General features: G+C 39.7%; 2 protein-coding genes across 3 annotated transcripts in view; one reads left to right on the top strand and one right to left on the bottom strand.

Annotated features, from left to right (window-relative positions):
- The window catches only part of LOC134006179 (zinc finger protein 208-like), a 1,001,836-nt gene that overhangs the window by 205,804 nt on the left and 770,759 nt on the right, over positions 1-25,273 (top strand). The gene's annotated exons all lie outside the window — the stretch shown is intronic.
- LOC134006198 (endothelin receptor type B-like) lies at positions 1,633-9,034 on the bottom strand. Of its 2 annotated transcripts, none has more exons than XM_062445284.1 (7): positions 8,121-9,034; positions 7,508-7,635; positions 6,778-6,976; positions 4,427-4,579; positions 4,196-4,329; positions 3,773-3,881; positions 1,633-2,385 (listed from the first exon to the last, which is right to left on the bottom strand). In XM_062445284.1, exons 1-7 carry the CDS (start codon positions 8,703-8,705, stop codon positions 2,287-2,289), a joined length of 1,407 nt encoding a protein of 468 aa, XP_062301268.1. In that variant the 5' UTR covers positions 8,706-9,034; the 3' UTR covers positions 1,633-2,286. The 2 variants fall into 2 exon arrangements, with proteins under 2 accessions (XP_062301268.1, XP_062301269.1); XM_062445285.1 differs by having other exon boundaries at positions 1,633-2,341.

The raw sequence follows: 25,273 nt of genomic DNA, 5'->3' as shown, positions 1-25,273 counted from the left end.
TTTAGGCCATCATGCTCAGGCTCAGAAATATCCCTTTTCCCCCTCATCGTTTTTTATCGCTTTTATTTACTCTAATTGTTTCTGTAACTAAACTATAAATACAGCTCTACAATGGTGACTAGTAGTAGTAGTGCACATTTACTCACGTATCCTACTATAATCACAGTTTTTACCAGGTCCAGGTACCCCTAAATTTGATCTCAGCACCCCTAAAAATAAATAAATTATCATTGTTTTGGGGTTTTTTCTAAAACAGCTTTAATGTACTTTGGATAGTTCTGTCATTAATATTGTGTTTCTCTATCTCAGGGTTCATTAACTATCTGTGATTGTTTATTCTGAACCATTATAATTATTATACATTATAATAGACCACTCTACTATGTATTAATATTTCTTGTTGCAATTTACGTTATCCAGTGAAATGAGTAGTTTAGCAGGAGGTTTGAACACTTGCAGGGCTTTGTATGTCTTATTCTCATTAGGAGCTGAGCCCCTCTAAAGGTCTCATCCTGGAATCGCCCCCTGGTTTTCACAGGTAATTACTTGTACCTTACTTGAGTATTTTAATGTCATGCTACTTAATACTTCACTGGATGCCTTGACTTCCAGTGAAGTATAAAGATATATCCTATCTTATCATTTCAGAGGGAATTATTGTGCTTTCACTCCACTACATTTATCTGACAGCTTTAGCTACTTTTCAGATGAAGACTTGACACAATGGATAATATAACAAGCTTTTTAAAATACAACACATTGTTAAAGATGAAACCAGTGGACCCAGTTTTGTCTTTTGACATCTTTACAAAAAGCATTCAGATGTCTACGAGTTGTGGTGATTGTATTCCCTCTAATCTTCTCACATGGTTTCTTTTCAGTAAATGTTCAAATGATGCAATATTTCAGCAAAAATCAATGATTAGAGAAAAAGTCCAAAGGATCTGAATACTTCTTCTCCCACTACACAAAAACCACAATATAAACAAAAATTACAGAGACAAACATAAATCTTGCGGCCCTTTTGTAGTCAGAACCTCAGTTATAGCAAACATATTGTATAAAATCCTCTTCTAGTGGCAATTTATTACAAACCAAAGGAATAGGCTGTCCAAACAAATGTAATCCAAAGGACAAAGCTCCCAATTAACGGTAAAAAAACCACTAGCTGCTGACTAATCTGTTTTTTTACATTTGACTTTTGGATTTTTCGGAGCCACACTTTACCAATAATGACCTAGGAATACAAAAGTTAAACAGTATACTTGAACTGTAGGCAACTAACTGCAAAAATAAACACAACTCATGATTTCCACAGCAAAAGATAATCACAACTTATCAACAGCTTTGGCCCGGACTGTATTGCCATTGTGAGCTTGTTGACATGGTGACGTAAGCATTTAGTTCAAAGCATTGCTGTAGAGTGTGTTACAGTGTAGAGAGCTTCAGCTGGAAACCATATGACCATGTGTGTGTGTGTGTGTGTGTTTACAACAGCTCTTAATTGTGGGCAGTGTAGTGGAAAATTAGTAAAAGCAGATTATTTGATATAGCATTGAAGTGTAAACTGTGTGCAACTTAGTACACATGTGAAAAGCAAAACCAATCTTCACGAGAGCTTTGAGAGTAGTTTTATTGATACAGGCAATAAAAGAAAAAAGATTAAAGAGATAAAAGTTTTAAATCATTTACATTAATATCATATTTTTGTTCCACTTGTAGCTGAGGCTCCAAGAACAGAAAAATAATCAGTATGTTCTTCATTCTGTCAGCAGCTTTATATTTATTTGGGCATGTAATAAACATTTCAGACACTAGATGGTGCCAGTGAGGCTATAAACGTCAGACTTGTTTTCATTTTAATAGGTTGAGTATTTTACACATAAAACATGATAATAAATACACACTACTATATACCACTATAAAGTAATTTGTATTTAATAAAAAGAGACATTTAGAACTGAATAAATACACTATGTAAAAGGTAAAAATCAATGATATAGAGGTGTTTATTTGGTTATTTGCCATTTTACACACACACACACACACACACACACACACACACACACACACACACACACACACACACACACAAACACACACACACACACACACACACACACACACACACACACACACACACACACACACACACACACACACACACACAGAGTCTCGCTCCATCTTTTTCTGTTCTCTCCCAAACACAACAATGTCTCTTTCAGCGTCCGCGTCAGGCGTCCTTGTTGTTGTTTGAACTGCTGATTGCAGATCTCTCACTTCCCCTCAGTGGTCAGTGTGTTTGTATTGCAGGCTGGTCCCATGGTGGAGAGGCAGCATACTGTTAGAGAGAGAGCCAGAATAACACCAACAACACAGGCAGGACTGGAGAGAGAGAGAGAGAGAGAGATAGTGAGAGAGAGAGAGGGAGAAAGGGAGAGAGAGAGACAGAGTTTGATTAAAGGGGTACTCCAGCTATTTAGTAAGGCACTACTATAAGGTTTGGAGACTCACAGGAGACGGAAAAAGACATAAAAAGAATGGTCAAAAGACGCAGAGATATCATATCTTTCAGTCCCTATTATACCTCGTCCCAAGGTAGATAGATAGATAGATAGATAGATAGATAGATAGATAGATAGATAGATAGATAGATAGATAGATAGATAGATAGATAGATAGATAGATAGATAGATAGATAGATAGATAGATAGATAGATAGATAGATAGATAGATAGATAGATATCAAACTCTATAAACACCATATGCTAAAGTTCATATAATGTGATTCAAAAGCATAATTTTAAGTAACCCAAAGTTTGAGTTCTTCTACAGCTTGGATAGGCAGCAGAATAAGAAAATATCTGGGTTTTTTGGTAAATAGTTGAAGGTACAAGACTGAAGACATAAAACTTCAGGGTAGATGTTGACTACTATGACTCCCAATGGGCATTTTGGCAAACAAATCCAAAACCAATCATCAAACTTTAAATTCATGAGGTCATTTTTAATTTCTGCCACATTTTGTTTACTACTGCAACATCGAAGCATTTTGAATTGGTTAAGGATGCCAAAATGACAGAAAAATCATGATTTTGAATAATTGAAACTGGTGGTCATAACATAATCATTCCATAATTCTGAAGAGTCCCATGTTTCTGTGTTAAATAATATTGAGGACATTGTTAAATAAAATAAAAAAATGGATATACAGAATAAGGATAAAAACTTCCCCTCCCATTTAGCAACTCTATCTGATCCTCCCTGTCTTGTTAACCCTCATGTCTTTTAAACTCCAGAACTGTAACGGAGGCTTGAGGGTATCTACATTTGTAGCCTGAGCCCAAGCTGAGAAAACCTTGATGCCATGACTATGACTCCTTGAGGGTTATTTTCTCAGACTTCAGAGCCTCAGAAGACACAAGATAACTGTTTGCACTGGTAAACGGACCTTTATATGTAAAGATGGTGGATTGCCCCTTTAACCAAACATGTTACTGCTCACTTCCCGCAAGTCTTTTATCAAAGGTCACAACCTTTCTATGATTAGATGTCTGGACTATCCTTTCCACCCTTAAGAGCTCTGTTATCTCAAAACATTGGATAACCTCTTTCTCTCTGTGTCTCTGTTGTATCTGTATCTCATGCCCTCTGACCCCATGACCTCATTTTGATGTCACCCTGACTGGGGGAAAGCAAAGACTCAGCTCTTCACTGTCTTCAACTCTCACACACTTAACCACAAAGCAAAACTGTATTTGTTTGTTTGTACCTTGAAGCAGTTTTTGAACTTCTTGGAGACGAAGAAGAGGATTATGGGGTTGATGCAGGAGTTGATGGTCGCCATGTTAATGCTGAAGTAGTCAAGCACCAAGAGGAAACTACAACAACAGAAGAACACATAGGTTTAAAAACTCAGGGAAGTACAAAGGGTAAAATGAGATGCATGATCATTCAGATGATGACTGTAAAGAGAGAGGAGATGACAACCACAAGTAAGTAAGTTATATATATATATCGCATTTCATACACAATGGCAACTCAATGTGCTTTACACAAAACAAACATTTAACAGTAAGAATTTGAAATAAAAAACACAAAAACATGCAATTTGAGAAATAAAAATAAAACCCAATAATAGTAAAAACAGTACAAACAAGTACAAAAAACTATAAGAAAACTGTAAGGCTCGTACCTCAACAATTCGCAGCGGTGTGCATCATGGGATTTGTAGGCGGTCCGCTTCAACAGGCGACTCAGATGGAGTGGAAACCAGCACAGAGCGAAGATCAACACCAGGCAGAACACAGCTTTAGCTACTTCTCTACGCTGTGGAGAGAAATTTGCCTCAGAAACATGCTTGTGTAACACTGTCATCATAAATCATGGTCCTCATATGGTACTGTATACATGTTTGTGTGTGTACCTGTTTGAGGTGTTCACTCAGTGCGATCCGCAGACTTCCTTTCTGGTGTCTGAGCATCTCACAAGTCATCAGGCCGTAAAAAACAGCAGAACAAACCAGAGGAACGCAGAAGTAGAAGCTAAACAGCCACCAGTCCTTTGCATCCCGGTAAAACTGGAACACAGAGAAACACACTTTCAGAGAGTTGTTTAGATTTTGGGTTTTTTTAAACCATCATTTAACCAGGAAATGTCTGATTGAGATTAAAATACAGGGTCAATATGACAGTCAAAACATTTACAGCCAGATGTGCCTGCCTCCAAGCCTTTTAAAATTACTTTAATTGCATCCAGTGAGACCAGCTTCCGAAAATTCAGGTAATTGTGCAACTGATTCCAAGCAGAGGGAGCACAGGCTTTAGGGACAGATAGTAAGAATAAGTTTCCTAGAGAAAACACAATAACTTCCCATACCTGTCTAAAGGCCGATCTGCAGGTAAAATGGAATAAAACCAAGAATAACCTTATGAATAAGAATTTGCCAATGGTTAAGTCTATGGGTGAGCAAAGCAGATCATCCAACCCAAATATACAAAGTGCAATGGTGAGTAAGGGTATTAAAATGTGTAATAAACCTCAGTGATCTTTGGTAGACAGTATCCAGCTCATGTAGGCATTTTGAAGATGAATGCATGCCTATAACATCACCATAGTCCGGCACAGACATAAAGGAGGAAGCAACAAGTTTCCGTTTGGCCTTGAAGAAAAAGTGCAACTTGTTTCCAAAGTTTTCTTGTCTTTAAACAGTTTAAGAGCTTCTTGGCACTAAACAACTATTTTGATGTTTTCCAGCCAAGATTTTCACCACACCACTGAGACTGCTCTTGTCAAGGTCTTGAATGACATCCACTTAAACACAGACAGTAGTACGACGTGATCTCAGTGCTGCTTTGTTTAACATACTGCTAATCAGACTGGAAAACCCTCTACTACTTAAAGTATAGGAACTACTTTGTATTGGCTGGTAACTACATGGTATGAGTGTATGGACATGACGTGGACTTCCCCAAGTCTCCATTATTGTGCCTCTACTGTTCAACATCTACATCCTTCAGCTCACTCAGATGGTGGAAAACAACCTTTCTAAACCTTATTCCATAATAGAGAACATGTCTGTAATTGTATAATAAAAAATAATGTAGCTTTCTAAACTTTATGTTTGTAATTTGTAATTTGAATATTGGGTTGGATGATCTGCCTTGTCCACCCATAGCATATTAACCATTGGCATATTCTTATTTGCTTTTGTACAATCTGATGCAATCCAATATAACAGCTCTGCCATTAATTGCACTTTTACAAGCTTATACATTCTCAGTTTTTGTTGACATTGGTGTTGTCTAAAGAGTGATAGCAGGTCAGCTGACCGTGATTGAAATTTGAGTGCCTGGGCTGAGAGCATTTAGCCCAGTCATGACCTGGAGACATAAACAGGAAATGATGTTTTAAACTATCTGAATTACAGAACAGACTTCGCCCTGAAACACAACATCAAAAAGTTTGCGGAAATGGGCAAAAGAGTCCAATCTATTTCCCTGGAGACACTGTCCATCCATTTAGATGAGTCCAGATCAAGCCCCCAATGTACCCTCTGCCTTAACTTGAGACCTATTAAATAATATTACCGAGAGTTGTCTTATGGGAATTAAGTCAGCTTGTTGTATAACTTTCTGGAAATTCAAATTTATATTATTCACTAAACTTTTAGAATTAACATAAAATGCCTTAAAATAAACAATGCCAAATTCAAAAGTTAATACATATTCAAGGTTGTCATAACAAAAGCTGCACCATAGCAAAGTGGTCATACAAAATGTTTGTAATGTGATGTTATGCAAGGTTTTTGAAAGGGTTGCTCTTGGAAAAACAATAACTTTGTTTGGTTATACATCTCTGAATAATTTCTAATCCAAAATAATGGATAAATGGTTTAAAAAGTCAGCTAAAAGTAACACATTGATTGATTGATTGATTGATCGATTTAGTAACAAATACATGTCTGAAATTATTACCTAAAGTAAAGGATAAACTGTTAAATTCTTTTAGCTTAAGATAAAGGATAAACTGTTGAAATTGCTTAAAGTAGTGACCGAAACATTCTGTTTCGACCACTGAATGTGGAAGTAGAAAACTATTACAGGAGCTGCCATGGCTTCCACCCACAACTCTGCTCATCAGCTCCGTGTACAGAGCCAAGATGTCCATTTACACATAACATATACTGTACATGTTGTATACACTCTCCCTTTCCTTTCCACCGCTCATACAAACACAAACACTCCAGTCACGTACTGTAAACACAGACATACTCACAGTCATGAAGGGCGTCTGGGGCTGCAGCATGCAGGCCCTTAGGGTAACGTTATTGTAGTTGAAGGAGACTATGCTGAATCCGACGGCCTCGGGCACAGCCAGCACAATGGACAGCAGCCAGATCCCCACGATCTCAACCGCAGTGACCAATGGCACACCTGTGCCCTGCACTCTTGACCATGATGCCACTGCACGATACCTGAGTATGAAGGTATTGTTTTTAGTTTATTTCATATTTGGAAATTGTCAGCTCAAGGAATCCTGTCAGTTGTTAAAATGAATACTTTAATGTTTTTTTGCAGAAATAGCACAATTGTCATAATGGCTTAATCATAATTGGTTGCAAATGTATTTATCAACTAATCAGAGAAATGCAGCAAAATAATGTTTGTTTGGTTCTTTTATTGTACAGTTTTTCTAGTTTAACTGAGTCAATAGCACACATTGTTTGTGTATATATTAAATAACCAAATCTATAGGTAAAATGTGGGAATGAATCTATTTTGTAGGCAAACAATGTCTTCATACCCTTTGGTATTCATTTATCTACCCTGATTGTACTTCTCATATGTTCCCTTCAAAAGGCTCTGTCCTTTTAATTTGTGATTTTACAAAGTTTTACATTGTGTTTCGTGTTTTTAATGCATTATGTAAAACACTGAATTTGCATGAAATGTGCCATACAAAATAAACTAAATAAAAGGGAATAGTAATTACATGTGTGTGTTACCTGTCCACACTCAGAGCACACAGGTTGAGGACAGTGATGCCGACTGAAGCTTTCTGCAGGAAGGGAAACAGCTTACAGAGGAAGAGGCCGAAAGCACTTTCGGCATATGGCCACTGCATGGCCAGGAGCTGCACAAACACACACACACACACATAAAGCATTATCAGATTAACATACATGTGTGATATCAGTGCCAGTGTGTGTGGTGTGTTATCACAGTCATTGGGATATTTTGGTGCTTTTATCAGTGCAACACTCAGCCTCCAGAGTGAGGCAGACAACACACACAGCCAACATTGGGATGTGCTGTACCCATGTCTGCTCCTTTAACCTGTCCATCCCAGTCCTATCGCAAGGTTAAACTACTTTAAAATATATTTAAAAAATGTGCTTTCATAAATTACAGAGACAAACACCATATCTTGGGGCCCTATTGTAGTGGGAACCTGAGTCAAAGCAAACATATTGAATACAATCCTCCTGTAGTGGCAGCTTATTTCAATACACAGTAGTAGGGCTGTCGAAAAAATGTAATCCAAAGGAATATTTTCTAAAGGTTGAACAAAAAAATATATAAATACATTTGAATACATGATACAACCTACTAAAGTACCTTGTAGAGGTTGATGGGAATGTCGATGGCGATGTAGATCAGGTCTCCCAGAGCCAGACTGGCTATCAGAAGGTTGGGTCCGTTCCTCATGCTTTTGTTTTGGTAGATAATCCTCAGCAGAGTGGCGTTTCCTATGATCCCCACAGCAAATATCAAACAGGACAGCACCGTGTTGATGTATTTGAAGGATGTATGGATTGATGTGGTCCGCAGGCATTTTGGGAGGCTGACCGGACGCCTAAGACCTGCTATGGAGGAATTGGAGGAAGACAACTGAGGTTTTTTATCACGTTTGTGTTTCAACTCAAAGGCATGTTTTGAGTTTCCTGGTCCAGACCCCAGAGAGGATGAAGGTTTGTTCACAGTCTCTTGCACCAGATATGGCTCTTGATCTGAGTTCTGGATGCTATGGTCCATCTCCGCTAGTGGTGGGTCCGTGCTATACAAACCAGGCAGGCCTGGCATCATCAGCTCTGATAAAGGCAGCTCAGATGAGATGTTACTGTGGCAACCAACCGGATTGGAAAATGCCAAACACCAAATGACCAGCAGCACAGTAAACATGGAGGGAACTCTGGAACCCATTTTCAGATCTCACTGCGGTTTCTTAATCCACTGCTTTGACCCCAGAAACAACCCCAGAGACTCCCAAACTGAATCCTGATCCCACTGTATATCTAGAGCCCACTCTGGAACCTGCTATGCTTCTAGAACCCGGTTTGGAACCTGGTTTTACTAGAGAACATATTCCGAAACCAGTTCTAGAACCTCATCTGATTCCAAAACAAGTTGCAAAATGTGTGAAAGCTGTGACTCCAGATTCAGCTTTCAAATACGTTCTCGAGGTTGGCCTGAGATTGGACCAGTAGACAGTAGAGAAGGTGTTCCGGGTGTTCTGATGAACTTGGTGAGAAAATCTGGAAAGCAAGATGCAAACGAAGCAAGTGATTGATTAGCAAACACAACATGGCAGAATGACTGATAGCACTGTTACCAATTATACCAGTTTTTTTTCTTTTTTATGGTTAAAAACACTGTGGAAAGTCTGTTTTCTAAATGTGACTACAAATGAGATGATTTGCAGCAGAAACAAACTATAATCACTAGTTTATTACCACACTATAAAGTTCATATACTCTGTCCAGTACAACTGCATAACTTAAAAGCAAACAGTTGCTTATTTCCACATCCAGCACTTACAGAGCAACATTATCATCATTCTGTCACCTGCTGAATCTATAGTTCAATATTGATAGAAATATTGATTATAACAGGTCCAACCAGCAGCTCCCTCAGTTTCATTTCATAAATGGTCTTGTTACAAAATCAAACTTTGGACGGATTGGACTGTAAATCGTTAAATGTTTTTATCTTTTTATCTGTTTATTTTGAAAGAATGTTAGAATCAGTGGGCTCAAGTCCAAGGTACAACCTTTTGTCCACAACTCAAAGATATTCAGTTTACTGTCATAAAGGAATACATAAACCAGCGAATATCCACATATGAGAAGCTTCAATCAGATAATTATTTCTTAAAGAATCACAACAAATGATTAATCAATTATCAAAATAGTTGGCAATTAATTTAATAGTTGGCAACTAATCAACGAATCATTGCAGCAGAACAAAAGCATTTATAGCTTGTCTACATGTCATTTTCCTTTCTGTAAAAACTAAAAGACATAATAAATTAAACTTCTTGTGAAACGTCACAATCCAACCACATAGTTTAACTGAAAAAAATGACTTAAACAAACATTTCAAGATATGGATTCTGTACAGTCTTGTTAAATATATCTCATTCAAACATAGAAAAAACAATTTTCCGTCTTTTGGAAATAAATTCCTCTTCTTTGAAAAACAAATTTGCATCTGGATGAAATATTGTAAAAGAAATCTCACCTGTTTGTGTCTCTTTGTCTCCTTCTGTTGCTTTAAGAGAAATGAAAAGCAAGGGAAGTTTTATCTTCAGTGTGAAAGAGGACGAATAAGAGACGAGTGTTCTCTGTATGGTTGAGACAAAACTAATACAGTCTGACTTTCTGTCTCTGATAGCCGTGTCTCCCCCTCCTCCCCCTCCTCCTCCTCTTCATTTCCTCTTTCTCCTCCCTCCAATATCTTCCCTCTCTCTCATTGGCTGCCGCTTCACACTTTTTTTCCCCCTGTTCTCGTTTCCTCCTTCTCTCCTTCGTCTGTTGTCCCTTGTCACCTCCTCTCCTCTCCTTCCTCGTCTTTCAGTAGGTTACAGTGGAACATCTCGTAAACACTGCCATGAAGTGACTCTGAACTTTAACTACGTTTTTCCCACTTAGGAATTAGTTGATAAAAACAATGTTGTGGAAATTGAGGCAGTAAAATTTAATACTGCTTTTGAACGGCAAATTTGACTTAACTGGAGTGTTTGAACTGATGCGATGCCAGACTCCAGATTCAGTTTATTACACCACCAAGTCCTGCTCCCTGTCAGAGTTTATTGTTTATCTCTGAAACCATTTCCTTACTTTCTGATTTAAATGTATTTTAACAGGAGATTTCTTTCTTTCTGTCGGTTTCACACAGTTCCACCAACTAGTTAAAAGTCTCAGCCATCAAAGTGACATTTTTCTAAAACATTTTTATTACATGTCAGGAAGGTTGCCACAATGTTTTTTAATAGCTTTTGTGAAAAAGTCACCCATTTTTAGAAGAGTTATATATGGGAAAGCTATGACTATGACTTCCAACTCAAGATCCCCATGAGAGGGTTCGCTGGAAGAACATGAGATGATATTTTGTGACGCCAAAGTTGCAGTCTCTCAGGGACAAGTACTTTTGGCAGCTGTCAAGAAAGTCATGACATGGAAATGACTGCAGGCAAACCTTCTGACAAAGGACAACTGGGCTGCAATTACCAATTAAATAAACTAAATGGAGAAATTGACCTTTATCTAAATGACTGCAATATGATCACTATCTAAAATACCGGAAAACATGTAGAATTGATCATTGATTAATCTTTTTAAGGCATTTTTTAAGAGAAAACAGTCAAAATTCTCTGATTCCAGCTTCTCAAATGTGAATATTTTCTGTTTTCTTTAATCCTCTATGACAGTAAAAGGAATATTTTTGGATTGTGGACAAAAGACATTTGAGGCTGTCATGTTGGCGTTTGGGAAATAGTGATCAACATTTTTCACCATTTTCTGACATTTTATAGTCAAATCAAGTCATTTAATTGAGTTTAATCAAGACATTAATCAACAGATTAATTGATACTGAAAATAATTGTTAGTTGCATAAAACAATGTGCTAATAAGTAAGATTTAGACTAACCCATTGCATAAGTCAAGACCCTGTATTATGTTATTTTTACATGAACAAATCAATACAAATAAAGTTGCAAAAAAACAAACAAGTTGGCTTTTTTGTAGACCACAGAAAACATTATGAAAACTATGGTTTAACGTTTATAGGGGTAAAATATATTTCTTTACAATGTTATAAATGTTAAAAGTGAGTTTTAAACCTGCAATATCTAATGTTTTGGACACTGGGGCCCAGCTGTCAACACAACACTGACTGAAACAGGAAATTGTCACATTGTTTCTCTGATATATAAAAATATAGATTTTTATCAACAATAAAATGCACTATTGTTCAATTGAATACACTCTGTTTTTTCTCTATACCAACTCCTGAGGGAAGTATCTGACTCTTTAGCTGCTAAATGCTCCACTATGTTCACCAGCTAGTCTTCAGCTAACTGTGTCTGTTTGCCATCTGGTGCTAAGCAGGTCGTGTACAGTGGGCTTTTTACAGCTTTCTTGCAGCTGGACAGTTAAACAATGAGCTGAAACTCACTATAAAGCTTCGTATAGCCGAGGGGAGCTGCAGAGTCATCACTGCAAACATCGTCCTCATACATGTAGTCATGTGATCCATATAAAATATTGATTATAGCTCCTTTAAATAATGCTTGGGCCTTTTATGAGCTTAGATTTTGACGTCTACAGTTTTTATGTTCGGTGTCCATCTTACGATTTAAACTGTGGCTTTGAAAAACGAATTCTTCTCCAATGTACTTTCTTTTTTTGTTTACCCGAGATGATCCTGGAGCTTTTTCACCACCATCTGTGATCAGCTGTGAAGCAGCAGAAGTTTAAACATCTGCCTGTGACACGTAGCCTGTGTTATGACTGAATGGAAGATGTTTGTGGCAGCAACACATGCTGTTCATGTTGTCTTTAAAAAACGTGAGGAAGTTACAACCACACCTACAGATGTTTATCCATTCATCCCCTTTTACATGTAAACATAAAACGTAATCTATCTAACTATCTATCTATCTATCTATCTATCTATCTATCTATCTATCTATCTATCTATCTATCTATCTATCTATCTATCTATCTATCTATCTATCTATCTATCTATCTATCTATCTATCTATCTATCTATCCTGCTGAGATGGAAGCAAGAAGCAGCTTTGACCTTTGATTTTCTCTCAGACTAACAGACTGGTTTAAATTAATTCATGACCTTTGACCCCAGAGTTGAGATTAATTCCATGTTAGAGTTAAATTTGGTCTTAAATAGAAGTCTGAATTTTTTTTTTTTTGTAACATTAACAGAACACTGGAGACATGCGTCTACCAGTATGTTTGTGTGTTGTTTGTTTGTAAGAGCGCACGCAGAGATAAACAGCTGAAAGCTCTACGTGACTTGAACCATGCAGGCAGATAATGGGCTCAGTCCAAAACACACACACACACACACACACACACACACACACACACACACACACACACACACACACACACACACACACACACACACACACACACACACACACACACACACACAACATCCTGATCGTCACACAGCTTAGAGGCTTTGCGCAACACAGTAGTAGATAGCAAGTATTGCATCTGGATGAATTGCAAGAGAAAGAAGTCCTTCTGCTTTTCAGTTAAATGAAAACTCTCGGTAACACTCCTTCACTCTCTCACCACTGGTGGAAAGTAACTAATTACATTTACTCAAGTACTGTACTGAAGTACAATTTTGAGGTAATTGTACTTTCCTTGAGTATTTCCATTTGATGTTACTTTATACTTCCACTCCACTACATTTCAGAGGGACTGGATGATGTGTTCTTTCACCACGAAGATACAGTGGGTACAGTTACTGAAGTTTAGAAGTGGCTCCGAAGACTAATAACCGGTATCATGTTTTCAGTCTCAGCATGAGTAGTTCTGTGTAATGCGGGAACTTAAGTGCTTCGTTAGCTTGGTTTGCAACATATCAAACTTCATTGTAGGTTTGGCTCTGTACATGATGTTTGTGGACAATAATATATTATTTATATTTAGAAAATCTTTTGACATACCACTGTTTCCAGCAAACTGCTATTGTAGCACCAACTGCCTATATATGTGTTTAATGTGCATTCCAGCTTCATCATCACTAAGAAACACTTTTAATGAACTTAAATCAATGAGCTAAACCTTATGGGTGAAAAATATATTTATTTGTGCTTTTTTAGAAAAAGTGTGCAGTTTTCCCATTCACTTACAATACAATGATTGTTTGTTGGTTTTTTGGAAGCACCATCTAGTGGCCGTTACAGGAACTGCAGCATTTGATACTTGTGCACAAAATTGATTTAACTCTTACTATTAAAGATATATGAATGATGAATGATAAAGTGCTCCATTATTTAGCGTTTCTGGGCACTCACAACCCCAAAATGTGAAAACACAACTGAATCTCGACTAATACACTACTTACACACACTTTCACCCTACATGCAGTCATTTTTCCCATCGTTAATATAAAATATTGAAGCAATTACATATGGGTGTAATTAAGTGGATAGTTACACATTTATTAAACCAATAATAAAAAGTTGCTGCTGTAGTTTTGTTGTAGACTGGTTTTAGTTGAAGCAATAATAGAAGAAAAGAGAAAAGTTTATTGCAGAGAAGAAAGGAATATATTTTACTTTAAGATGACTTAATCTGAAGCAGAAACACAACATTTTGATGACCTCTTGCCATGTAACGTGTGACGAGTTTATCAGACCACCAGCAGTTTGCAACTAAGCCGTTGTTATTAGTTTCCACTTGTGCAAGCGCCATAAAAACAGAGTTTAATTTTCACTCTTCTCTTCAGAAACAGTGCTGGTTAATGGACAAATCACACTTGAAGCTAATTAGAATGAGAGGAACAAACAAGCCAAATCTAAAGAGTCTAACATTTCACAGAAAATTAAAACCAGATACTCGGTGAACATGTAACACAGACGGACAGGAAACAGCCTCTCAGCTGCTGTTGATTTCCACCATGAACGTGAAACTTTATTAGAAATTCTCTTTGAAGAAAAGAATCACATCCACATCCATACTGACTGAGTTTCCATCCCAGCTGTAGTGAGATGTAAAAGTTTCTTTTTAACAATTCCTGACGTACTGTGAGTTTGTACAAAATGCTGATATGTATGAACCTTAACAAGAAAACCTTTATATTTCTCATGCAGATGCTTTGTCTCAGCTGATTCTGTCTCTTCGTGTAATCCCAGATTGACTCCATGATATTGAGATCAGGAGGCCAAAACCATCTGTTGCAGCACTCCTTGTTTTTCTTGTTGCTGAAGATACTCCTTATGACTCTGACTGGATGTTTGGGGTCGTTGTCACAACACAGAATTAATGTGGGACAGATCAAACGCCTCCCTGAATATATTGCGTATAATGGATGAGAACCTAAACATCTAATGTGATTGATAGTGAGACAGCGTACTTTATTTATCCCAAAGGGAAGAATTTCTGTGTTACAGCTGCTGACAGATAAAAGACGATTGAGAAATTAATGATGAAGAAACACACGCACACACGAACACATAGCTTGAAAAAACACAAACAATGCAGTGTGTATGTCAGAGCACCCACCCATACCAATATACCAATAACTAAATTCCTTACCCGATCCAACCCACTTTAAATAGAACAGAAACCCAACCTGCACCCTAATTAAAATCAGTCTACACTACATCAGATACAAAAAAAAATCTCTTGCTTTTCATTTTCTCAACTCCTCAGAATCCATTTATTGCAGTGTAAGCCGATATGATTTTTTTTTTTTTTAAGAAAAAAGCAGAGTTCTGGGAGGACGCATGGACGAATAATAAACTACATGATTTAAAAAAGGCTTTTACCAACTTGAATTAAGAGCATATTGTAGATGTGTTACTAAAAAATATATATATATGATGTTTGCAAAAATTACGTCTTAAAAAAAGGTTAAATGCTGCACTCTAGCAAATTACACAGCAGGGTATTTTTCACCCATTTCATCAAAATGTGGTACATAATGTGTGTATATATATAAATTATCTTATAAACTTTAAGTAATTTAATTATTGATTATCGCTGTATGTAAAAAAAAAAAATAGTGACACTGTTGGCCTTCCATACAGCGGGCCTTCCATACAGAGTTCTTTGTTGCCATGGCGACGGCGTAACTTTGGTTGCTTGCAGCAGTGGAAAGAAACTTTTTTTTTTATCTCCGGTAAGTCGATATTTCTGTTACTTTTATTGTATTTTACTTTTTATACAGAAGCTAGCATGTGTCATGAGAAAAGATCTGTTTGTTAAATACCAGTTTTCTTAAAAAATAATGTTTGTAAACTGAATCTGAAGCGGTGAGCTCTTGCATAGCGGCCATTTAGGTGCAAACTTTCCCCCTAAATGACTCATTTTAGGTTTATTAATCAGCTGTTTTTCCACCCAGAGAAAGACTATGTAACACGTGCATAAATAACATATTCAGTGGCGGATCTATTAAGGCTCATTATCAGCTTTTCCTGGAGCTTTCAGCCATGTTATGAGGTCTTCATTGAGCTCAGTATATCTGCACTTTAAGGACTTCTTACTTTCTAATTATCACTGTTTATAAAGTGTTAATATGAATTATCACCTAATTCAGTGTTAGATCTTTTAAGACAATTTATTACTACAAACGTTTACACTTATTTTTGGGAATTATGGTCAATATAGACGTCATTTAAATGAAAGTATAGCTAATTTTTGAGTTAAAAAAAACAGAAATTATGAATTATTTTAACTAAATTTAAGATAAGAGGAAAATATGTTGATGGATTATCACAAACTGGTCAAAGTTTAGTCAGGATACAGTTTTGAAACCATTTCAAATCTGGTTCGACCGTTTATATGAAGCATAAAGTACAAATTATCACCCAATTCAATGAGAGTAAAGTGATGATTATACTTGAAAAGAACACAGTATAGAAACATCTGTGTGATTTAAAGGCGTTTAGATGAAATAAATCCATATTTCTGATATAACATTTGTAAAAGGGTCAAATTTAACCCGAGGACAACAGCAGGGTTAAAAGTTAAGCATGAAAATCAATTACTGAAAGGAAAAGAGGAAGGGAGGAAGGAAGGAAAGAAGGACAGAGGAAGGGAGGAAGGAAGGAAAGAAGGACAGAGGAAGGGAGGAAGAAGGAAGGAAAGGAGGGAGGAAGGAAGGAGGGACATGAGGGAGGAAGGAAGGGAGGAAAGGACAGAGGGAGGAAGGAAGGTAGGAAGGAAGGAAGGACAGGAGGGAGGAAGGAAGGGAGGAAAGAAAGAAGGAAGGAAGGAAGGAGGGACATGAGGGAGGAAGGAAGGGAGGAAAGGACAGAGGGAGGAAGGAAGGAAGGAAGGAAGGACAGGAGGGAGGAAGGAAGGGAGGAAAGAAAGAAGGAAGGGAGGAAGGAAAGGAAAGGAAAGGAAGGAAGGAAGGACGGAGGAAAGAAGGACAGAGGAAGGGAGGAAGAAGGAAGGAAAGGAGGGAGGAAGGAAGGAGGGACATGAGGGACGAAGGAAGGGAGGAAAGGACAGAGGCAGGAAGGAAGGATGGAAGGAAGGAAGGACAGGAGGGAGGAAGGAAGGGAGGAAAGAAAGAAGGAAGGGAGGAAGGAAAGGAAAGGAAAGGAAAGGAAGGAAGGAAGGACGGAGGAAAGAAGAAAGGAACAAACAATCCTAATTTCCCAGTGCTTTCAATAGTTATCACACAGTCTTCATCAGTGAATGGAGTTGATATCATTTAACAGTTTTTGCAGCCAGACATTTAAGACTATAAGAGTAAGATTAGAGGCTCTTAGACATGAGCTTTAGCTCAAGGTGTTATGTTTATAACTGTCACATTCACTTATATTTTCATTTGATTTCATTTAACAGAAAATCACGGATCACCTCACTGGAGCAGAAGGTTTGTTCTAGCAGCAAATAGTAAAGACACAGTGATGAAACATAAAATAATAAAGAATTTTTAACCATATATCAACTACTTTAAATGAGCCTCCAGATGATGTTTGTTTAGTGTAACTTCTCAGATACAGATTATTTGTCCTCTCTCTCTTTCAGGTTGACTGACAGGTGAAGATGAACGCTGCGGTAACACGGCGACACACCGGGCCGTTTCTACCGGAAATTAACAGCAAGAAACGGAGGATAGGTTCTCAACACAGGTAGATAAATGATGTGAAGTAAAATAAACACTAGAAATTAAAAGTTATTCTACTGATGAGTTGTATAAATGTTTCTGTTTCATCGGCAGGACGAAGCAGGAGTCTCTACCAACTGGATCTGTGCTGAATAAATCAACACAAATCCTCTCCAGGGAAAATATCGCACTGTGAGTTTAATCTCCGTGGTAACCGGGTGAATTTTAAGGTGCAACAAATTCAGATTTATTTCCCTAAGAAAGTTAATTTTCACCTTCTTTTTTCCTTCCACCACTGGCTCCTTCACAGTTAAGTTCTTCCCCTTCTCCCCACACTCAGAAATTGAGAGATTTTGGACTACATGTTGGTATTTTAACCTTAACCTTAAGGAAAGAAGGGAGGAAGAAGGAAGAAAAGGTGGGAGGAAGAAAGGAAGGAAGGAAGAAGGAAGGAAAGGAAGCAAAGGAAGGCAGGAAAAATGAAGGAAGGGAGGAAGAAGGAAGGAAAGGAGGGAGGAAGGAAAGGAGGGAGGAAGGGAGGAAGAAGGAAGGAAAGGAAGGGAGGAAAAATGAAGGAAGGGAGGGAGGAAGGAAGGAAAGAGGGAGGAAGGAAGGAAGGAAAGAAGGAAGGAAAGGAGGGAGGAAGGAAGAAGGAAGGAAAGGAGGGAGGAAGGAAGGAAGAAAGGTAGGAGGGAGGAAGGAAGAAGGAAGGAGGGAGGGAGAAAGGAAAAGAGGAAGGGAGGAAGGAAGGAAGGAAGGAAGGAAAGGAGGGAGGAAGGAAGAAGGGAAGGAAAGGAGGGAGGAAGGAAGGGAGGAAAGGAAAGAAGGAAGGGAGAAAGGTAGGAGGGAGGAAGGAAGAAGGAAGGAGGGAGGAAGAAAGGAAAATAGGAAGGGAGGAAGGAAGGAAAGAAGGACAGAGGAAAGAAGGAAGGGGGGAAGGTAGGGGAGGAAGGAAAGAGCGAAGGAGGGAGGGAGGAAAGAAGGAAGGAAGGAAGGAAGAAGGAGAAGGAGGGAGGGAGGGAGGAAGGAAGGACAGAAGAAAGGGAGGAAAGAGAGAGGAAGGAAAGAAAGAGAGAAGGAGGGAGGGAGGGAGGAAAGAAGGAACAGTCAAAACAGAGGGGGTCAATTTGACCCAGAAGGACGACACAAAGGTTAAACTAACCACATGCAGGACATTAGCACTATGTAGAACTAACATGGACTGCTGGTGCTATAAAAAGTCACATTAATATGAGTATTTAATAAATGTATTAATATATTTTTAGGTATTGTTGTCAAGCACAGACCAGGTGGACTCAAATGCAGAGACAGGGATGAATGAAGAGTTCTCAAGTTGTTTAATCAGTCCAAAAGTCAAAACCGGGAAATCCAAAACACAGGGAAGAAGTACAAAATCGCTTAGGCAAAACTCAGAGACGATATATTGATATGAACGCTGGAACTCTGACAAGACGATCTGGCACAGAAGGGAAAGAGCACACCACATATAAACCCTGGATAACAACGAGGCACAGGTGTAACACATTAGGGGAAGGGAGGCAAACAGGAGGGGAGGAAGCTAGACAAGACAAAAACCAAACCTACAAAATACACCACAACACAACCGGGCCCTGACAATTGTGGCTATTCTCAAAAAGAATAATCCAGCTATCTTAAAACCAGGAACCTTAAAGGGGACATAACAGTCATTTCTGTGCTGTTATAATGTTTCAAATGAGTCAAACTTGAGGAGAATGTGTGTAAAAATGCTTCCTGTAAGTCAAAAGTCAGGACGTCAACCTGATTAAAAGGCTCCGTTTGTAAAGTTACGTTTACTTCTGCTTCATGATGACATCAGATTGTTCGTACATACCCACAAACGGCCGTCTGTTTATAGTCATTGTCGCTAACGTTGTAGTTAAGTTTGTTTAATGTGTCGTTCACAGAAAAAGAAGCAAAATCCTGCTACTATAGTTAATCTACGTAGCTTTTGGAGCCGGACGAAGCTTCCTGAAGCTGACCAATCAGAGCAGAGTAGGCTCATCGGGGCTCTTAAAGAGACAGGCACTAAAACGGATGCATAAAGGACCAGTATAAGATAAATAAGGAGTTTTTAACTGGAAATCATGCAAAGATCCGCTTATCCGGGGTCGGGTCGCGGGGGCAGCAGCCTAAGCAGGGAAACCCAGACTTCCCTCTCCCCAGCCACTTCGTCCAGCTCTTCCCGGGGGATCCCGAGGCGTTCCCAGGCCAGCCGAGAGACATAGTCTCTCCAGCGTGTCCTGGGTCTTCCCCGGGGTCTCCTACCGGTGGGACGTGCCCTGAACACCTCACCCGGGAGGCGTCCGGGAGGCATCCTTACTAGATGCCCGAGCCACCTCATCTGGCTCTTCTCAACGCGGAGGAGCAGCGGGTCTATTCCGAGCTCCTCCCGGATGACCGAGCTTCTCACCCTATCTCTAAGGGAGAGCCCAGCCACCCTAAGGAGGAAGTTCATTTCGGCCGCTTGTACCCGCGATCTCGTTCTTTCGGTCACTACCCAAAGCTCATGACCATAGGTGATACGTTCATGTTACGTCCTCTTTAATATATAATGTCTTTTAACCTTCAAGTAGATCCACTATGTCATAAATTCTTAATACTAATATGTTCACCAAGGGTCTAATAATCAAAAATAGTCTATATTTAAAAGTCAAGGCATTACAACTCCCTTATGAAGAGCAATGATTTTTAAAGGATTAAATTAATACTTCAGTCAAAGTTAGAAGAGAATTAATGAAACCACTTAGTGAGCAGGAAGCCTTACTGCAGCTGTAGGATCATTAAACAGGAAGGTTAGAGCGCCCTCCTCTGCTCAACTAAGTCATAACTTGCTGAGCACAGAGATCCTGACCCTCATTGTCACATTGTATTAATCTGCAGTCATATTTAAACACTTCTGCTTTTGTCCGTCTGGCGTCTCTCTGCAGGGTCAGAAACAGTCTGAAGCAGAACATCTGTGTGAGGCTGCTTCAGGAAGGATTTCCCAGGTAAACACGACTGTTTCCTGTCATTTTAAACTATTTATTCATTATGAAGAGGTTTGTTTTTTATATTTAAAACCAAAGAGTTATTATGCTAAATTAACCCTCGAGTCCTCGAGTCAAGGAAGGAAAGGAGGAGGAAGGAAGGAAAGGAGGGAGGAAGGAAGGAAGGAAGGAAGGGAGGAAGGAAGGAAGGAAAGGAGGGAGGAAGGAAGGGAGGAAGGAAGGAAAGGAGGGAGGAAGGAAGGAGGGACACGAGGGAGGAAGGAAGGGAGGAAAGGAAGGAGGAAGGGAGGAAGAAGGACGGAAAGGAGAGAGGGAGGAAGGAAGAAGGAAGGAAGGAAGGGAGGAGGGAAAGGAAAGGAAGAAAGGAAGGACGGAGGAAAGAAGGAAAGAAATAAGGAGGGAGGGATGGAGGGAGAAAGGAAAAGAGGAAGGGAGGAAGGAAGGAAAGAAGGGACAGAGGAAGGGAGGAAGGAAGGAAAGAAGGACAGAGGAAAGAAGGAAGGGAGGAAGGTAGGGGGAAGAAAGAGAGAGAGAAGGAGGGAGGGAGGAAAGAAGGAAGGGAGGAAGGAAAGAAAGAGAGAAGGAAGGAGGGAGGAAGGACAGACGGAAGGAAGGAAGTGAGGAAAGAAGGAACAGTCAAAACAGACGGGGTCATTTTGACCCGGGAGGACGACAGGAAGGTTAAAGGCTAACTGAAGGTTTAGTTGTGACTCTAGAAACAGAAAGCAGATTGTACATCTGTCCTAGATCTTAGCAGCAGGTCAGAAATCTTTTGTATTTTAGCTTTAATCTGCTCAGTTTCTCTCTCTCACAGGTCGTACTCCGAGTTGTTCTTTCTGCTGCGCTTCAATGAAGATCAGAGGACGGCGGCTGAACCGGGCTCAGATGTTTTGTTACAGATTCCTTTAGAGGACCAACGAGACAAACTGGAGACCATGAAGCTTCACCTGAGCCTGGCCGAGAAGGCTGAAAGGACCGGTACTCAAACACACGTGATAAAACACAGAGTATGTTGAATGAAATGAGTATTTTCTGATTCAAGGTGTCTCTTTGTGTGTGTGTGTGTGTGTGTGGTGTCAGGTTCCTGGTCGACGGTGAACGAGCAGCGTCTGTTTCTGGGTCGGTACTTCTCGGCTCCGGAGGATTTCTGGCTCAGTTTGCATTTCTTCCTCAGCTGCATCAACAGAGAGCGAGGGAGCCGCTCCAGACCGGCCACCGAGGCCCGAGCCTGCTTGGCCGAAGTCTATCTTCAGCAAGGTGGACACACACACATACTCACTCACTATATATTCTCATTATTGATGAATCTTTAGATCATTTTCTCAATTAAGTGATTAGGTATTTGGTTTCTAAAATGTCCGGAAATAGTGAAAAATGTTGATTATGGTTCCCAAAAAGACAAAAATGACGTCTTCAAATATCTTGTTTTGTCCACAATCCAAAAATGTTCAGGTTACTGTCAAAAAAAACTAAAGAAACCAGAAAATAGTCAACATTCCTGCAGTTGGAATTGGAGAATTTGGACATATTTTTGGCTTAATTTCTTTAATAGTTGGCAAGTAATCGAATAATCGGCGTATACATGAACAGGTTTCATATATTAATGTCTTACTGAGGTGTTTTTCCACTTCAAGTCTCCAGTACGGCTTCATAGTGTAGATTTTTCCAAGTCTCTGAACTCTAATGGAGGGATGAAGCAACAGGTCTCTCCAACATCTCTCATCGATGTCCAGTTGGGTTGAATGAACCTGATTCTGAAAGTTGAAGGTAGAGGATGAACCATAAAGCTAATTCTCTATGATCTGTTGTGTCTCGCTGCTCCTGCAGGCGAGCTGGAGGAGGCGAGGGAGCAGGCGGAGCTGTGCCTCAAGATGTCTGAGGACGGCGGCTGGCTGGACTTGTCGGGTCGGCCTCTGAGGCTCCGAGCTCGCCAGGTGCTGTGGAGGATCTTCAACCGACTGGCCGACGCTCCGCTGGCCGACGGAGACTACAGCAAGGCCCTGAAGCTGCTCCACCAGGGCTACAGCATGGCCACCGAGTGTAAGTAGACACAGAGACTTAACTTAACATCCACATTAAAATAAGACAGAGAAGACTGAATATGATCTAGATTCTCAGCTGTTTACTGATCTGGTGTCTGATGTTTCAGCTGAAGACAAACAGATCGTAGGAGAAGCCGCCTATCGACTCGGACTGACCTATCAGAGCACAGGAGACCACGACACGGCCAAACAGGTACCTGAGTCCATGTGTTGGATGTGTGAGTGTAAAGATTTCACTTTAGTTTCTTTGTTTGGGTTCATTTTTAAAAGACCAAAACCAACAATGTGTTTGTCCGTCTCAAACTCTCAGCAGAAGAGGCAGGAAAGTGTTACAAATGTGTAGTTTAATTGATTAAAAAGGGGGAAGAGGAAACAGGAAAACTCTCAATGGGACTATTTTCAGCAGCGGATGAATCCACATTTGTTTTTTTTATCAATCAAACTTCAAACTTTATTGATATAAAACCTTTCATACAGGTTAATGTAGTTCAAAGTACTTCACAGTTGATTGATAAGCTGATAGTAAGACAGAATAAAGTGACAACATAAAGCAAACGGTTAAATATTATAAATAATAAACAAACAAAAAAAAGAGACCAATGCACACAAGAGAAAATAAGATTGATAAAAAAGTTAAATAAAAGATAAAGTTTAATATAAGAAAGTGAGTATTTAGAGCAGCTGGTCGAATGTGTCTGTGGGTCAAAATAAACAACGTAATGAAGGACGGTGTGGCTCACTGGTGTGCTTTTAATAGTTTTTCGACATTAATGGAGGAATAAGATTCATCAGCGTTTGGATAAACACACACTGTGTTTATAAGTAGATGAATTCATTGTTGGTTTTGTGTCTTTTCATGTTCGTGTGTCCAGTTCTTCAACACCTGCATGCAGATCTGCGGCACGCTTGAGGATCCGAAGGGGCTGGGACAAGCCTACAAGGCCATGGCCAAGTCTACAGAGAGGTACACACACACACATACACAAACACACACACACACACACACTCACATACACATACACATACACATACACATACACACACACACACACACACACACACACACACACACACACACAACCACAAATCTATCAGTGCCTCAGTGTCAGTAATGTTTATTTTGTGTGTGTGTATGTTTGTGTGTGTGTGTGTGTGTGTGTGTGTGTGTGTGTGTGTGTGTGTGTGTGTGTGTGTGTCTCAGTGAGGGAAACATAGACGAGACGGTCCGGTGTCTGGAGAAGTTAGTCGACGTCACCCATAGCAACGGACTACAACACGACCTGACAGACGCCTGCTTGTATCTGGGTGACATCTTCTACAGCAGTGTATGACACACACACACACACACACACACACACACACACACAAACGCACATACACACAAACACACACACACACACACACACACACACACACGATAAGCCACAGATATTTAATTAATAATAAGTCAAGTCCTTAACCCTCCTGTTGTCCTCGAGTCAAGGAAGGAAGGAAGGGGGGAAGAAGGAAGGGAGGGAGGAAGGAAGGAAGGAAGGAATGAAGGAAGGAAGGAAGGAAGGAAGGAAGGAAGGAAGGAGGAAGGAAAGGAGGGAGGGAGGGAGGGAGGAAGGAGGGAAGGAATGATGGAAAGTATAGGAGGGAGGGTGGAAAGAAGGAAGAAGGAGGGAGGGAGGGAGAAAGGAAAAGACGAAGGGAGGAAGCAAGGAAAGAAGGAAGGAGGGAAGGGAAGGGAGGCAGGAAGGTAAGGAAAGGAGGAAGGGAGGAAGGTAGGAGGGAGGAAAGAAAGAGAAGAAGGGTGGGAGGGAGGAAGGAAGGAAAGAAGGAACAGTCAAGACAGACGGGGTCAATTTGACCCGGGAGGACGACACAAAGGTTAAATGAGTCTTTCTATTGATGCTCCTGACGGCCTGTTGACTTAGAATATAAATAAATTCACATTAAATTGTCCAAACATAAATAATTCTTGTTGTTTTCTCTCCTCTGTGTCTGTAGAGTCAGTATGAGCAAGCCTGTCAGTATTACCTTCAGGGTTACGAAGTGGCGTGTAACCTAGGAGACGTCGCTCTGCTGCAGAAAGCTCAGGTACGATCATCACCAGCTACAAACATCACTGTGTTTACCTTGTGTGTTAACAGCTGCTCTTCTGTCCGTCAGGTGTTGGCGGCCGGCGCTCGAGCTCAGTCGTTCTTCGGGAGGTACAGCGCTGATGTAGAGTCGGCCTCGCACGCCGCTCTGAGACGGCTGCTGGACTGGAAGGAGACGAGAGGAGGTCGAGACCCTGCGGATAACACGGCCGCTGCTGCTGCCTGGTACTGACTCTAATGTAGGAAAACTCCTTCATCGTTGCCGCTGACGAGCATTTTACAGCCGAGAATCATTTTTCAGTCAAGTCAATAAAGTCCAGACAATCCTATCACAGCTGTTTGACATATTAAACTATTATATACTGTAATATCTGTGTGATATAATCAGATTTCCTCATAAAAAGTCACAAATTTAGCGACTTACTAAATCGGAGCAGAGCTGATAATAAAAACCACGATGATGAAAATGAGTCAATATGTTTGAGTGTTCGTTTGTTCGATAGAGAAATGAGAAGCGAATAGAAACAGTT

The sequence above is a fragment of the Scomber scombrus genome, chromosome 23 (assembly GCF_963691925.1).
Source record: "Scomber scombrus chromosome 23, fScoSco1.1, whole genome shotgun sequence".
NCBI classification, from domain to species: domain Eukaryota; kingdom Metazoa; phylum Chordata; class Actinopteri; order Scombriformes; family Scombridae; genus Scomber; species Scomber scombrus.
This window is presented reverse-complemented; position numbering and strand designations above follow the sequence as displayed.

Bases quoted from the DNA above. Each gene is read 5' to 3' on its own strand.
- LOC134006198 (XM_062445284.1), bottom strand. From the start codon at position 8,705: ATGGGTTCCAGAGTTCCCTCCATGTTTACTGTGCTGCTGGTCATTTGG. The intron at 3,882-4,195 runs GTACGAGCCTTA...CTGTTGTTGTAG, and splicing joins CACCGCTGCGAATTGTTGAG to TTTCCTCTTGGTGCTTGACT. The intron at 2,386-3,772 runs GTACAAACAAAC...CTCTCTCTCCAG, and splicing joins AGTTCAAAAACTGCTTCAAG to TCCTGCCTGTGTTGTTGGTG.